The sequence below is a fragment of the Nothoprocta perdicaria genome, unplaced genomic scaffold (genome assembly GCF_003342845.1).
Source record: "Nothoprocta perdicaria isolate Ctin4 unplaced genomic scaffold, notPer1 scaffold_55, whole genome shotgun sequence".
Classification (NCBI taxonomy): Eukaryota; Metazoa; Chordata; class Aves; order Tinamiformes; family Tinamidae; genus Nothoprocta; species Nothoprocta perdicaria.
This window is the reverse complement of record NW_020455810.1, coordinates 190594-208472: the sequence shown is the minus strand read 5'-3', so window position 1 is coordinate 208472 and position 17879 is coordinate 190594. Positions and strand designations below refer to the sequence as shown.

The 17879-nt window shown below is 35.0% G+C and overlaps 1 protein-coding gene across 4 annotated transcripts in view; it reads right to left on the bottom strand.

Moving 5' to 3' along the window:
• CDH18 (cadherin 18) overlaps positions 1 to 17879 on the bottom strand; it is a 227731-nt gene that overhangs the window by 49495 nt on the left and 160357 nt on the right. For all 4 annotated transcript variants that reach the window (XM_026048532.1, XM_026048535.1, XM_026048533.1 and 1 more), the window contains 2 exons: positions 13478 to 13645; positions 2005 to 2192 (listed from right to left, as the gene is read on the bottom strand). In XM_026048532.1, coding sequence (XP_025904317.1) covers positions 2005 to 2192; positions 13478 to 13645 — 356 coding nt within the window. The remainder of the gene's footprint in view (positions 1 to 2004; positions 2193 to 13477; positions 13646 to 17879) is intronic.

Here is a 17879-nt window from a genome sequence, read left to right as displayed (position 1 = left end):
AAAAAAAAAAAAAAAAAAAAAAAAGTCATGGACAATTTAGATTGTTTTCCTGGGAAGCCTGGTTGATACTTGTTGATTTGAAGTTATTAATATTATAGCATATTTTTCTTCAAAAGGGGGAAAATTCTGACTACTCACACTCTATTATAGAAGTAATGGCTTTCACTGTACGATATTGTTTTGTTTTTATTTTGTTTTCCTCTGATTTCCCACACAAATAAGTACTCACATGAGGCAAAGCAGAAACTTTCTACAAGATTTGGCAACCTATACTGTATAAAATGATTTTTGAGACTGAAAGGTGGCTCCATGGGGATTGTGAAGGAAGGGAGATGGTGGAAGTACTGCCAAAAATAAGGATGGAAAAGATTCCTTCTGCCATTTGCAGACTTTGCAATTACATTGACCAACCTAGCATGGAAGTTCTAAGAAATTATTTTTCTGTATGAGAACTCCAAACAAGTTTTATGAAAGTCTGAGAAGCACTTCTGGGCTTCAGACACAGCTAATATATTTAGACTTAACATTTATTATGTGCCTACAGAATATATTTCAAAAGAAGTATCAGAAAGCATTCTGTCCTACTCTTACAGAAGCTACTGTACATGATTTATGAAACAAAACTGATTATGTTATTAGTATGTATTACATAATACAGCTTGTCTATTCAAGTCATTAAACTTCAAAGCTAACCTCAACTGAAATCCTCATAGCACACAGTATGTATAATACATGTTAAACTCTGTTCAAGATCAGATCAAAAGATCCATGAAATCACAAATGTTATAAAACACCCCCTGAATTAAAGCTTATTATAGTACAGGGACAGACAGAAAGCATTTTAAAATTTTTATGAAAAGTGACATAAATTCAGTGACAAAATCTTATATTAAATTTAAAATAAAAAATTACATACCTACATTATTCAGATATAAAATGGATTTTCCTTATAATGTTTTTCTTTGGATTCTCTTTTCTCGTATTTTCTCTTTCAGAGCTTCTGCTTTCATTTCTCTTACCTCAGCCAGGACCAGCACACATTATATGTATATTTATGAATGTATAAATGTACATTCATTTAAATTTTTTAGGGTGCAAGATATAATTTATGCCTACAGGATTCAATAACAACAAACCCACACGATAATTGCTAATTGATGTCTGTTAGTCTACGTGAAAACTCAAGAAAGGATTTTCCCTTGTTGGAGAGGTTTTGAAAAAATAATTGGTTAAATATGATAACCCAGTCCTCTTGATATGAAACTAAATTGAAATCTCACCACAGAACATTAGCATAAGCTGACAGATACTTCAAGAAACATTTGCCATGAACTCAATTCAGAGAACTTAATATGGAGATGGAATTATCTGTAGAATTAATTTGTATGTGAATTCAGTTAAGAACAACTAAATGGCAAGATAGTTTTATAATTAATTGTTTAAATAGGCTGGGATAAGCATAGAAATTTCATATAAATGATAACAATGTGGTGGCTTATACATAAGTTTTGTTCTGTGCCAATATAAGCAGTTGGGTATGCACACTCCACACTTGACCCTTTAGCCAACTGGCAAGTAACTTCTTTCTAGGTCAAGATTCATACAATTTGGAGGCAACAGTACTACTTCCAGATGAACTTCATTTATTTCCAAGAAGTTTTGTGAGCAAAACCATAATTCAGAAAGAGGCAAAAACCTTTCAGTAAACAATCCAATAATCCTTAGCTTCATTCACTACATTTGAATGTTAGTTAAATATTAAATATGGCCATTTGAAAGCACATCAGCTCTAAATAATTGTTTCTTTCCTCAATTTCTTTTCTCAGTTCATTTCCTGCAAAGTTTTAAAGTGTCTTCGGGAAGAACTGTGTAGAACATTACACTGCTTAAGTTCATTGTCTGTTAGGTTTACATATTAAAACAACATTTTCATCGTAGCATCTGCCTGTTTGGCATTCTCCTTTGGCATTTTACTTAGAGACAGTTCCAAAGCCTTTCGCTTACCTTTTTAAGGGAAAGAATTCCTTCCCGTGTTTCTTTGTCAGTGGATATGGAGAACACACCAGAGCCATCACCATTTATAATTGTGTATTTCATGTCTGCATTTGAGCCAGTGTCTGCATCATTTGCCTTGATTTTGCCTACTGCCGATCCAACTTGAGCTGATTCAGGTACATACAGCTGGTAATGTTCTGGGGAAAAAAAGAAAAAGAACAGTCTGGATGATATTTTCTACTCAAAATAAAGAACTGAATTTTGAAGTAAAAAGGAAATGCTGCTACTAAACACATGTAGGCATGCCTAAATTATGGAATCATTATGTGTCTGATGCACTTCTGTGTAAGCAGTACTTCATAAATAAAGCTAGCAAATAAAAAATATGAACATACATAGATTTCTGAATTAATTCAAAGTAAAATCACAGCTTACAAGATTACCTTATTCAAAATCAAATTAGCTAATGCAAACCTACAGTTTTCAGTCATTTTTGCTGTTCATCATGTAACATGGAAATTATCTCTGAAGTTTACTTCACACCACCATGTTAAAAACCATACCTTATGCATTGCCAAAAAACACACGTCTTCAGCAACTTGCTCCCAAATGCTGTCAAATGAGTAATATTTCTTCCAAACTGAAAAGTCTCTGTATGCTATTTGTAACTGTTATGTATACAACATATATCAACAAGCTGCATATGGTATGCAAGACACTACTTTGTAAGTGAGCATCAGGTAATACAAGAGCAGGCGGGAGAAATTACAAAACCTCTAGAATCTTCCAATTCTTATACTTTTAAATATCTATTTTTAACACAGTTTAACATGAGACAGAATAACTCCGAGTCACTGTAGTCAGTGAATATTTTTAAATCTTAAGAAACTCTTTGCAGAGCTCTATGCTCACTTCCTAATGCTGGAAATGTTCCATGGCTTTTAATGGAAAACAACAAAGACATCTGGGTTGTTCCCCTTCTTCCAAACCCATACGTCCAGCAGTTGTAAGAACATCCACTATTAAACATTGTGTATAACACTATGGGAATTGTGATCATATCTAAACTAGAAAATAAGGCACTACATTTTATGAGATTCTCAAGGAAATCAAGAACTTCCTAGTGGAACAACACAAAAAGTAGAGTTAAATATGTAAAGAAGAAATTACCAGTGTGATGAAACAGGGTAATTGATTAGAAGTTGATTCAAATAAAATGCAGTTACTTCTTTGATATGCATATAAAAGCCACCTTTGTGAATTTCAAAAATAAGTGCACTCCTCTGAAACTTTTAATGCTTTCAGATGATGTCAGCTGACACTTTCATATTGCTGGTTGTTTTATTTCATACATAAAATCATAGTGATGGGATGAAATGCATTTTGGTACTTAGTTCTTGTTAAAATAAATGAGGAAAATGCTTGAAACTTTTGCTCTGACTAATACATCCCATAAAGGAAAAGTGAGGTCATAAAGATATGTATATAACCAGGAAGAATTGGAAGTGTTAAAGCTGTAAGATGAGCCGAACTAGATGACGACTTCAAAACATGCAGGCTAGTTCAAAAATATTCCCAAAACACTACACTGTCCTTTATAATCACACCCTAAGTGTTAGCCATCTGTTTTAGAAACATTTTGCTGATATCAACTTTAAATTTCTGAAAATGTTAAAATCTCAAGCAAAATATACATCTGAAATCAGGATTTAATTAGTTCTTGTAGAACCAATGTGTTTCAGAGAATGATGTGATGAAACGTATAGTATTAAAAACTAAAAAATTGCCAAATCACGAAATGCTTCTCAATGAGAATTTTACCATTGCTTCATAGAAATAGCCTGAAGATATCTTGTACAGGCATGAGCCAATTAATAATTCCAAGCAGTAAAATCTGAAATCTACAAATGCATAAGAGGATAAAATTCAGCAGCATTAAGTTGCAAGAAAATATACTACTGGCATTTATTTAGACTAGAGATAATAACTGGAAATGTCCAGTTAAACACTGAGCAAATGTAAATTCTATTCCTGCAAAATATTGATAAGATTAAGAATAAAAGAGATGTGGAATGGGAATACTATGAATTTCACAGAATCACAGAATGGCTGAGCTTGGAAGGGACCTCTAGAGAACATCTAGTCCAACTCCCTGCACACGCAGGGACACCCAGAATATGTGGCATCCAGGCTGAGATCCAGAGAAGGAGACTCAGTCCAGAGAAGGAGACTCCACAACCTCCCTGGACAGCCTGTGCCAGGGCTCTGTCACTCTCACAGGAAAGAAGTTCATCCTCACATGGAGATGGAACTGCCTGTCTTTCAACTTAAATCCATTCCCCTTGTCCTATCACTGGCCACCATTGAGAAGTGTTTGCCTCCTCTCTCCCTGCATTCTCCCCTCAGGTATTGGTACATATTGATAAGATCTGCTCTCTCTGTTGATAAGATCCTTTCTGTTCTCCAGGGAAAACAGGCCCAACTCACTCAGTCTTTCTTTGTACGAGAGATGCTCCAGTCCATTAACCACCTTTGCCGCTCTCCACTGGACCTTTTTTAGAAGTTCCACATCCCTCTTATACCGGGGAGTCCAGAACTGCAAACAACTTTAAAATAAGAATTTATGATTCTTATTTCAACCTATCTGTCTCTCTCATGAGAAACTACCTACAGGTTTGTTGGGGACACAGCAATGCTCAGGATTGACATTATTCCCTAGCAAGGTTCCTATACTCCAAGTCTTCCTAAAAGTGTTTTCATAGCAGGAATTTCACACCATCTTTAAGTTTTTCCACATTGTTCTAGAGGATGTGTTCAGTGGATCACAGGTCAAGATTCTGTAGAGGTTGATTTGGCTCTCAAATTTAAGGTTAATGCTCTCTGAGATGCATTCATATGACTCACAAAACGAACAAATTGATACTCTTTTCCATTTCATAGACTTTACAGGAAAGTGTTATCACTTTGCAAAGCATTCATTTATGTTAATTGAAATATAGTTCAAATACATATAAGCAATCTTCATCTTCCAATAAATTACATGTCTTTTCTGTCACCATAATAAAAAACAATTTACTGATTTCTAGAACAATTTACTTCCAGTTAGCCTACAGGTAACCTAGAAGGGTGTTTACCTATAACGCTCAGAGAAACAACTTCTCTGTATGAATCTCTCCACAAGAGAAACATGACAGTATATACTGCAACTCCACAAGCACATTATTCACTTTAATTATTAATGTATTCTATTAATAATTTTGATTTCTTATCTAGGATACAATATCCTCCAGAGCAGTAGGAATTATGTTACTTGAAAAGGAAGGGAGGAGATGTTAATGGGCCTAATAAAGTGAGAAATGAGATTAATTATTTGGCATGCTTGTTGCTTGTTTACCCACAATATAGTTTTGATAGTATGAGAATAAATACTGCTTGGTGATGAACCAGAAGATGCATTCATTCACACAACATCGCTCATACACTGACTCCTCTGGCTATCTACAGCAAGCCGATAAACATTGCAAGCGAATGCCTTAATGTAAAAAGGTGACATATCCTAGTTATACATGAGAAGAAAGTTCACTTGTAGCTGAAACTATGTGGATGTTCAGCCATTAGCCAGATGAGTGAGATATGGAAGACAAGTGGACAGTGAGGTGGTCTCAAAGGGTGATGATTATTAGCATAAAATTAAATTGGCAGCTGATTAGTAGAAGCATCTTTCAGAGAACAATATTGGGGCAATACTATTTAATGTCTTTACTAATAAACTGATGAGTAGCATGCAGTCACAGCATGCTTGTGGATTACAGGTTATTTGATGGTAGTTGGAGGACAGAGGAGGGCAGGGTGACTTATTCAGGAGGACCTGACCACGCTGGAGGACAGGAACCTCAGGAGTTCAGTAAAGGCATATACAAAGTCCCACGCCTGTAGAGGAATGCCAAATACCTGCTGGAGCAGGCAGTCCAGAGAGCTGTAGGATCTCCATGCTTGGAGATCTTCAAAACCTGTCTGGACCTGTCTAAACCTCAGCAACCTCATCTAACTAAAATGACTTTAAGTAGGGATTTGGATAATATGACCTTCTGGAGGCCCTACATGATTCCATGCTTCTGACTCATGAAGTTATGCCTCAAGTTTTACCATAAGTTATCTCTAATAAAATCTCAGTTCAGCTTCAACTGTAGACTCTGCTCAGTCTCAGGATGCAGCTTTCTGCTCTAAGATTATTCTTCGTTAACACAGATGCTTATTTGTTTTACATATCGCATGATTTTGGATTTTCCTTTTGAGACTGCAGCTTTGTAGAAGTTCTCAGACTTTCTTGGTTAGTTTTTCTTCAGCTTTTCTTCACTATTTTTTCTTCAGCTATGAATGTAACATAAAAAAATGTATAAATTTGGGATTTTTTTCACTGCCAAAACACTCCTTTGCATTTTTTAGAAAAAAATATTTGAACTCTAGGAGAAGTCTTTGCATATTTGCAAATATAAACATAATTAAAGTAAACTTCAAGACTTAGACAGTCTGCTTGCCTTGAAGCTTTGGGGAATATAAGATTCTTGGGTCCATTTTAGGTAAAACTTTCCTCTTAGATGCCACAAACTTATTTAGCTGGAAAAAGATTTAGCAACCCCAACTAACTGAAATTAGTTTAAGCATGACCCTGTTTTTAACACCACAGTGCCAAAAGTATGAGTTACGCTTATGATTAAGATTATAATCAGTGACAAGTTTCATTTATGTTCCATGCAACTTTGCTTTTACACAGAGTAATTATAGGGATAATTTTCAGAATTTAAAAATATTCCCACTTGTTGTAAAAAGTGTGAACTTTATGCCACTTTTATGGGTAAAATGCAAACAGAAAGGAAACATTTTTCCCGTGTTTTCAGATTCAGTAATCTTCTGTAGGTATTGAATACCCAACTACGCATTTCCTGGGCAAATGGTGTGAGGAAAACAACATATGCACTCCACAGTCATCACTAATGAGCAACTTAATGGTTGGGCTTGATTTGCGGCAGTCTTTGGAGCTGTGCTGTGTTGAGCGTAACCCACGCCATTTACCCGAGGACCCAGGCAACATCAAGCAGCCTGAGTCAGCAGCGGGCAATAGCAACACTTGCAAACAGAATCTGCTCCTCTTGGACTCCTTTTTTTCCCTAGAGTTAGCACAACTTGGACTGTATTTCCATTGGGGATCAGCTTCATAAGGGATATGAAAACGAAAGCCATACTGGATAGGTCCTAGTCCTATTCCTCCATTCAGAAAGCAAAACAAACGAACAAAACCCAAAGCCATTACTGCCTCATTGATACTGTCTTATGTAAGAACAAACAGACAAACCAACATACATTTAGTTCTACCACAGGAACTTTCAAAATACCCTAATTTTCACACTTGTAATATATGGTGAGTAATCTATCCTGTACATAGAAATCTTCACAGACAATATTCAATCAGGAGAAATATAGAGCACTGCTAGATTCTATCCTACCCTACAGAGTAAAGTTGAAGTACATTGCTGATGCTAAAGCTCAGCATGTAAAACAAAATCTTTCTAAAAATATGTAGTTACACTTGAATATAAAAGTATTTTGGGCCCTCCCAGCTTTCCTTTATACTTGAATTCCACGAGCAATTGTGTGATCAACTTTTAGCATCATGAATTGCAGAAGAGTTTTAAACCACATACTTAAATACTCTCTTATTTCTTTATTTTTTACAGAAAATATCAGATTGTGGGAATTACTCTTTTCCCATCCATGAAACTGAATATCATGACACCTTTTATGAAATCAAATCACATTAAACAACTTACATCAAATTTCAATTACTGAAAAGTAAGCTACAGTGTAAGTGAATGAAACAATTCGGCAGATTTAACTTCAAATGCTGTGGAAATATTTGTTCACAGACAAAAGCAGAAAAAAAAGATATTCAAACAAATTGCTTAACACAGTATTTGCTCTGGTCACAGAAGCATGGACTCAAAGATATATATACTTCATTTCTTATCTCTTAAATCTCTAAGCTATTTATTGAGCTTCATCTTTTTCTAAGTCCTAGATTCCTTATTTCACATGTCCATCTCTTAGGGCATGTTACAGATTACTGATAGTTTCTAGCATGTTAGAAAGGTACAGCATAGGCGAAAATTTAGAAAACATTCAAATCATTGTCCCTTTCAAAAGACAATTTCTTTAGGACATTACTGATGTAAACTGCCTTTTGAACAGCCTGTTGCCCTTGTTTCAGCAAACTTGCTAGGCAGGAGACTTCAAAATACCTCTGAGCCACCAAAACTCATCACACATCCCATATGTTTAAGACTATCAGCTGTTGCCTCTTGGTGACACATTCAATTTACACACTCTTATTCTCTAACACAAACATAATATGCATTTTTCCCCTTTATGCTTGTGATTGGGAGTAAGAAAAAAAAATCATGTTCTCAAAATTGTCAGAAATGGAAGCTTGCTAGTTCATATTTACCTATTGTATATTCAATCTCTGATATAAAACATTAGTCATTTTTAAATAAATAAAAAATAAGGTGAGGGGGCCTGGAGATTTTCTTATGATGATTCCCTGAAAGTCAGAAAATTATTTCACTGAACATTAACCACATTCACAAAGAAAATGTTACTCTTTGCTCATTCACTTTGAAACTTCAGTATATATTTTATAAATATGATTAACTGAAATAATTCTTTAGCATTCAGAACACAGGAGCGGCAAAACACTCATTAGCGTGACTTTTTCAGTGTGACTATAATGTAAATACATACTTTATTCCAATTTTAATACCAGAGAACACAGATCCTATTTTTTTTTACAAAAGCTCTAATGATTCTCATGATCTGCACTCTCATTTGCTTATAGTAATCTTAAACCCAATATACACAACAAAAAGTCTACCCTTCTTTCCCTAAGTATTTAACTAAAAATCTGATTTATGTAGATACTTTTATAATTTTAAAAGTCTATACTGAAATCCTATTTACACGGGTTTAACATGATCAGCTACAGTTTCAAAATTACAAGTAATTAGTTCTATATTTTTATTTTATGCTAAAGATCACCTTATTTAAGATCTCATAAAAGTACACTGCAATGCTCTAGATTAATCTTAATATCCAAAGTTAGCTAAGATTAATATATTGGGCAAGAACGTACAGTTTTCCAGAAAATACTGTTTTAACTACAGATATTTTAACAATACAGCAAATAGAAAATTCTATCAAAAAAAGCTCAAATTTACTCATGAGACTCTATCCGTTCATTCTTATTACATAGGCTCAGTTTTCATAACAGAACAAAAAAAAATTGCTACATGTGATTTTTAAGTAATATCTGCTTCAGATATAAAAGAATGGAGGCTGTTGTATTTCCCTTTCAACCACGAACATCTAATATGCTCTGGTATGAGCATGTAGGTTACTTATTTCATCTTTTAATGAGATATTAGTAATTTTTTTTCAGCAGACTGAAATCTACTGTCTCATCTACTCATTTACCATTTAAATCGACTGCTGTTACAAAGAGATGGCTTTGTACAACCACTAATCAAGAAAAAGGACCATCTCATCAAAAAAAAAAAATCAAAAACAATAATTTCCATCTGTATGTCTTTGAAGATTTTGGAATGCACATATGAAGGAAATTTTTGGTAATGTCAAAAATTTGAAACATTCTTGCAAGCAACATGCAAACTAAAATTCTAAAAAAAAATATCCTAGATTGTGAGCAACAGGAGCAGGCACTGTGTATGGCAGTACAAAAAATCAGCTGTAACAGAAACGATAAAAATAACAAAATAACATTTCTAGGCTGGGTAACCTTGATTTTGAAGACAGAAAATACTGTATTTAGGACATGAAGGAATAGATCTGCTGAAGAACAGAAATATCAGGTTTCTTTGGAAGTCAGGCTTGAAATCAACTTCCTCTATGTTCCTCTAAAAGAAAAATCAGAGAAAATGGAGCTGTTGCTCATTTTATCTGGCAGCAGCCAAGAGGTTAATCAGAAGCAGATGGCTCTGGACGAGCAGGGAGTGGGGAGGATGATGATGGTTAAGAGTAGGGATCACATGTGGTGTAATTTCTAGAGGAAGGAGCTGCTGGAGTGGCCCAGAAGAAGGACATAGCGTTTTATTTGCTGCATGTTACGGCATGTACACTCCTCTGTATTCTTACTGGCAATGCCACTTGCACCAAATGCCATGCCTGGGTCGTTCACTGTGTGTGTGGAGAGAGGCAACCTCTACAGAACCTTCCTGTCCACTTTGTAAGATCTATGTCCTAAAAGCGTGCCAATAGCAGATATGCTAAATTAGCTAATGAGATATTTTAAGAAGGCTGGGTAGTAGAAACAGTGTAGAAATCTCATGAGCACAAAGCAGAATTAACATGTCTACTGGGATGTAATGTTGCCTTTACAGAACTAACTCGAGTATAACACTATCTTTTAAACATGGCTCCACATTTCTCACAAGAATGCAAAAAAAGGGAGGCCAAGTAAACCATGAACATACATACATACATACATACATACATAAACATCACCATATCTCTACACAATGCCATAAAACAAATGAGTCACCAGAATCTAGATTAAAAAAAAAAAAATGTTTTAAGGCATAGGTTGTATTTAAATTCTGCTTTATGGTAAAGAACTCAGGTAGGTATTTCAAACAATAAAATCTGAGACCAGGCTATAAGAGAAATCATTCCATTAAGAATTAAGCTCTAATCACAGTAGTAACTGAAGATCTCCTACCTACTGTAATCATTAGCACTCGAAGTACAAAACATTTCAGTGAAAACATCTGTACACTGTGATGATCTGGATGCAATCAGAATTGATTCATCCCAAACAAAGAAAAACATGCAGAATCTATTCATCCTAAGCATGACTTAAAATAATTAATAAAAGAACAGCAAATAGACAATTCTTATGTAACTCAGTAACTCATTTTCTATCATACTACTGCAAGAAATGTAAGGCCCATTATCAATAGTCAAGCAGATCTACAAGTGATAAAACTAACAAGAACAGGGACTAACAAGAACAGGGAGAAGGGATTATTGCAAAGCAAAGATCTTTCTATGCAAAGTACTGTCTGACAGCCTATATATACATATATCACTTGTATCTGGACACAAAGGAAAGAAAGCTTGTGGAATAAAGAAAGGAAATAAATCCTACAAATCTTAGTCCATAATTGTCTTTAATGACCATCGATCACAAAGACTAAAAAGATTCAATCTTTCATGTGTATACAGCAAGTAGTACCTTCGAATAAAAGAAATAATAAAAGCGCTAACCAGATGTGCTTCCCAACATTTTCTGATATGAAGTACACCTACGGCTGCATTCAGATTCATAATTCACAAGTATGGCCATGCATAAAAGAAATCTAACCAAAAGAGAGCCTGAGGCGTAGCTGAGGCTCAGTGTCTCCCGAGGGCCCTACATTGCATATACGCAGCTTGGCTAGCAAATCCCTTAAATTCATTTCCAAATGTGACAAATCCTACCAAGTCTCATTTAGCATCCCACCTAACGAGGAAATAGAGGAGAAATTTAATCCAAAACAATGACATACCAAAAAAGGAGAGGAAAAATAAACCCTGAAATTAGTTTTATTAGGGTAATGTTCATATGCTATTTTAATAGTTTATGATGCTGAGATTGCCAGACTATAGATAATGATATGGTTGCTTGCAAAATGTTATGCCTGTTGAAAAGGAGTAAAGAAGTAATGTCATAGCCATAGTGGTGGCTACGTAATTCCTGTTGTGCTGGTGTGATTCCGATATTAAATAGAGTGTTTGTATCCTACCATACCTGTTCTAGGTATAATATTTTCTGAAATATCGCTTTCTGGAAGAGAAAAAAAAATATATAATTTCCAAATACTATCTTTTTTTTTTAACTTTTGCTTTGCTTTGTTTGCAGTGAGTTTTCATTAAAAGTGAAATGAATTTGTATTGTTCCAACATTATATTCACAATGATTAGACTTCCTTAAAATGTACATAAATAAATAACCTGAAAACTGTGGGTTTTTTTCTATTTTTGAATAAATACTAATAGGGATAAAGGAATATATGTGCCAATACACACTTCTGCTTGCAAGTCAGCTTAATATCCAAACACTTCCACTCAAAATAGATGGGAGTAAGCTATATATGGATCTAGCTTTACTTTATTTTGTTCCTGAATTTGCAAGAAAATTAGGATATTTTTCCTAGTATAACTACATGTCATATTTGTTTACATATACACCCTATCTCTTGCCTTTCCAATAGTTAGCAAGTATTAGATCTTGTGATGGATGCAATAACCATGCTGAGGAATATAAAATCAAATATCCTCTATTTAGGTCAATGTTCCAAAGGCTTTGTATTTTTTTGTGTTTATTAGGCACAGGAAAAAATATCTATTTCTACAACATTTTAATGAGCCTTCTTACTGCTTGGCCAGATTTTACATAATGTCTATTGCCAGAGAGCTTTGTTTTTCCCTGGAGCTTTGTGATCTCTCCTATTGTTTCTAAATCTTCTAATTCTTATAGCTTTATGTATTTCCCTGTGGATGTACCTATAGCTGCTAGTCCATTATGTTTTACAAGGGCTCCAACAATGTCAGAGTTCAGACTGCAATATCCTTATTGGCCTTGAGCCATTCTGAAAAGGAATGAAGGTTGAGCTATGCAATTTCATTCTGCAAAGAGTTTTAAATAAATTGTTAACAGAATTCAGAATTCCTGGAAGACTCCAGCTCATGTCAGATCAATGTGCACACAATGAGCTGGGTACAAATGAAATATTCCTATTAGTGCTCATATTAGGATATTCTAATAAGAGTATTCTAGCATACACTTTTCATACACACATGTGAGAACACTGAGTTTGACATCAGCATCTATAATTCATTTAATTAGGATAAAGCTGGACTTCACTATAGGTCTGCAAGAGTGAGCAACAGCAAATGTTCTGGCTGCCACTAAGAGAAAAAGGACTCTAAGTTTAAATTTTGTAAGAGAATCAGAAAGTGATTTTGACAGGTGTGTTTGGAAGCAGCCAAATGAATGATAGATTCTGTTTTCTAATGAGTTACATTTTGTTGTTTTGTACTAAGGGAACAATACAATTCACTTACTGGATCAAAATCACATTGTCATGCAGTTTTTGAAACTCCAAAAGGAATGCAGAATTACCCACATGTGGCAGAAGTATTCCTTTGTCATGCATTGTTCCTCAGTTTTTAATTAAATGGATTAAATACTGCACCTCTGCTATATCTGCATTCTGAGCTCCTCTGAAAACACCGGCTAATCAAAAAACTACTGGTGAACACAAATTCTTCCCCGGGGAATCTGAACACTAATCAGACTTCACTAATAACTGCTTACTTCAGTGAAAATCAACATGATTTCAAATCAATGATAAGGTGAAATTGCACATACTCTGAGGAAACCTGGGTGGGTTGTCGTTGACATCAGTGAGCGTGATATTCACCGTCGTCGATCCCGACAGCCCTCCGACCTGCCCAGCCATATCTTTGGCTTGAATGACAACGGAATAGTGCTCTCTGGCTTCCCTGTCCATGTTGTGCAAGGCAGTCCTGATGACTCCTGTGGAGAGAGAGAGAAAAAAAAAACACCAAAAAAAAAGAGAAAAAAAATCAGGGTTAGTTTCTTATGACAAAGGAAAGGACTGGGAAGCTGGGCATGAGAGATTTTCTGGAAGTGCAAATCTTTTCTACAAACAAAATAAGCTGTTTCCGGCTGATATTCAGAATTATAAAGCAACTGGTGGCCCACTGCGTACAAACAACTACCAAATAATGGATTACCTTCCAAATGGATTATCATCTACACAAAGATGCTGGACAGTGCCCCACTGCTTTATTTTTTTTTTCAAATGTAACACTGCCAGATGCTGCAGGATGGTCAACTTGCTTGAGGACATGAAGAAATTAATATATATGACAGTATATAAAATGGTATATTAATATTTAATCCAACTTACATAACACTGTTAGCCAAAAGCTACATTTACAAAAGACTAGAGTTTTCTGATATATAATAATTATTTAAATATCTGCTTTACAGAATTATTAATGATTGGGAATTCACACTTCAATGAAGAAGCCTCAAATACCCTTATTTAACAAAAGTTATTTTCTGAACACTATGTGCCACTCTTCCTAAAACTCCTAATCAATTCAGCTAAACATTGTTAAATGTAAAAATTTAAATTATGTGAAATGTCATATTTATTAATAGCAAACTCTCAAAACCCTCAATTTTTAGGCATAACTTAGTTTTCAACTTGTAAACTGAGTGGTTGTTGTAACCGATAACAAAATATGACATAGCACGATCAACTCCTGTTTCTGGGAAAATTTTAAACATGCAATAGGCATTAACAAACATCAGCTTAAGAGGAGGAGTCTTCCAGGTAATCTTTTTTCTGTAAAGTCTGTGATTCACATAATATCAGATCACCCCAAAATAATTTCCAAAATATTACTTTTGCGGTATTTTAAATGATTTGCATGGCTTCAGCTATACTAATGAGAAATTATTACACGAGAAATGGAGATTTTCATGAAGTTTATATCATTCTTTCCATTCTATTCTAAAATTGATCACATTTATAAATAAACAGACTATATACAAAGAATAACATATAAATCGTGTATTCTGCATTTCATTTCTACTTGCACTCTACATCCTTTTGAATTTCACAAAATGGAACATCTGTCTTCTATACAACTTGCCTAATTATACTAGTTACTAAAGTTTTGAAATTGTTTCATGTAAACAAAAATCTCTCTCAAATACAATTTCTCCCTGCTTGCTCTTTGCTCCAGAGGGTACCCTCTTCTGGAATGTTAATGAGGACATATGGAACAAAGTGATCACTAATCTCCTGTTCTTTCTTGCTTGCATCATGTTCTTCCCTTCAAATGAAAATGGGCATATTTTTAATTCTAAATACTCCACCTGGTATCTAGCATAAGAGATGTGAAGGGCACTCAGCTGGATGGATGCCTCAGCTGATGGATGACTAGACTGCTGAGTCCAGTCATACCACAATCCATCTTAAAATTCTGTTTGAGGCATTCTCCCACACTTTCCCACACCTCTCCTGTACCCTTCCACATTTTCTTTTCTTTTCTACATTTTCTGCATTTTCTTTACGTTGGTTTTCCTAAAACTGCCATTGATTTCAATGGTTCTTGTTTACCCTAGTACATCAGTAAATAACAGCCCCACCTCTTTTCAGTTTTTCCTGTGGAAGGCTAAACAAATTAAGTTCTTTTAGACCTCTCTTGTGATTTAGATTCATCATTTCTCTGATAATTTTTATAGTCTTGGACTGCCTATTTGCAATCTGAATTTATTTTCCCCCAGATACAGATTATGAGAATCCTCACTATGTTTCATCACATGGTTTATTCCTCTGTCACTAATATATCAAGGAATTTCTCCTGCAGTAGGAATGTTCCTGTGTTCTATAGGAATGGAATACCTACAGTATGTAGGAATTTCTCCTACATACAGTCTTGCAATTAGTCCTGTAACATGGCCTTTAACTTAATACTACTACATTTCATTCCATTCTTACTGCTCTTGACCTCTAAGTCATAAACTCTTCCTCTGTGTTGACAGTGCCTCACAATGCTTTACCATCAGGAAATTCCAACAGTTCAGGCCTGCGTTTATCCTCAAAACATCAAGATTGATATTTCTACTACTTTGGATACCTTCTTTTCTTTTCCCTTTTCCATCATCTTTGGATTTGAGAAAGTCCTGAAGATAAGTATATTTTGGCATGTTCTACTTCCTTCTTTCCAAACCAATTCCTGTCACTGATTCCCAATCAATGTTTTTTTTTTTTTCTTTTTTTTTTTTTTTCCTGCCAGTTTTTGTTCTTGTAAGGTACTTCTGTATCCTGTGGCATCTAAGGATGCATTATGTCATCATTTTTAGGTTTCTATGTAGAAATATTTTATTAGCATGTAGTTAGAGCCGAAAGCTCAGCTGTAACTGGCACTGTAAAGATAAAGATTTTTAAAATTCAAGTGCACTCAGTTATTAAGAAAATGTCCATCACAGCTCACAGCTAAGTATTTAACTATGTACTTATCTGGTGAATTTGAAGAAATTCATCAAAAAACTATTTTATATTCAATAACCAATGAAGACTTTTAAATTAGCTTTCTCTTACAGTCAGTTTCTGCATAATGTGACAACAGAACCTTCCCAGAATAAACCACTGTTGATTTTCATGTTTACAGCTAAAGTTTCCTATTTAGTGAAAATAATAATAATAATAAAAAAAACGCTTCTGATGCTTCTGACATCAGAAGCAGCTGCAGAGGGAACCACCTAGGCCTTGCTGGTAGCCCAGGTGCTGAGGCTGGCGACATGGCCATGCTGCTTCCAAACCCAAACTCTTCCTGATAACACACGTCCAGTGGGGCACTGCACGACTGTAAAGACATGGGTATTTTTACATTTTTTCCAGTGCACTATATGGACATGGCACCTGTTGCCTGAGGAGCTCTGTGCAGGCTGGGCACTAAATGTGAGCTTATGTGCCCAGCTCCAGTGGTGTCGGTGGGCCGCAGGGATGTAACTGAACTATTGTACCTCAATTTCTGTGTCTAAAGAAAGGTAGTGGGGAACTATGTATCCTGTTTGGCCAAATTGGTGGTACTGGGGTAGAGACAGGAGGGAAATAAATTTTCTTCCAAACACTTTATTACTGAACACATTACTTGGACTAAATTCTATATAGGTACAGATTCTGCAATTATTCAGAAAATTTGGACTCATTTTAAGCAATGAAACTTCTAAGCGGACATTTTAGGACACAGGCAGATCCATCCACAGTTAAAATATCATCTTCTTAAAATTAAGACTTTTAATTCTTTATATAATATTGTTTTTCTATTAAAAGTGAGACAACTAGACCTGTAGAACACAGGTCATTACAACTTTCTGCTTAAAGCACAACCTGCCAAAAGCATGTAATTTTCTACTAAAGAAATCAAGAGGTAGAAAAAGACACCTAATTCCTTGACAGAATATTCCAGTTATTAATTATCAAGTCAAAGATCTGCCCTTTATTTGGTCCTATGCACTTTGATCTCTAACTAATTGTTCTTGTCAGTCTCTTGGTATTTTTCCTTATACAGATCCCACTATATTCTCACAAAGCTAAACTTCTTTCTGATAAACTTAATAGTAAATATTTTTCATTGTACAATCTTTTCTCATATTTATACACTTTGCTTTTTGCTCTTTTTAACTTTCCCAGTTTAACAAACTCAAGCAGGGAAGCCTGTTTCCAGGGAAGATGTGAGACAGCACCTTTCTCAGCTGCTGTTAAAACTGAATGATGTTAATGCAATAAATACACATAATTCTGCTTCTTTCCAAATAGAGAATGGACGTATCTCTTTTCTATATCTCTACTAATAATGTTATCATCTCCATCTAGACATGATGCTATCATTGCTACGTTTTCTTTTTTTTCCCTCTGCCTTCTAACAGCCTTCTGAAAAAAGTAGTCTTCTAGTCTCCATTAAATCTACTAGCTTCCAGTGCCTTCAGATTTCTTTATCAAGGTTATGCACATCATAATTTCTAATTGCTCTATTTCCTTAGCCACTTTGTTATTCATGGATAGTCTAACAACCTTCAACATCCTGAGACGGAGCCATGATTATTACCCTTTATTAATCTAATCCTCTTTCCAGCAGGACTCACACTAACATTTTCTAGGTTATATCTTCAGGAAAGATATGAAAACTCCACCATTTTTTTTTTTATGAAGTGCAGATTCTGAAGA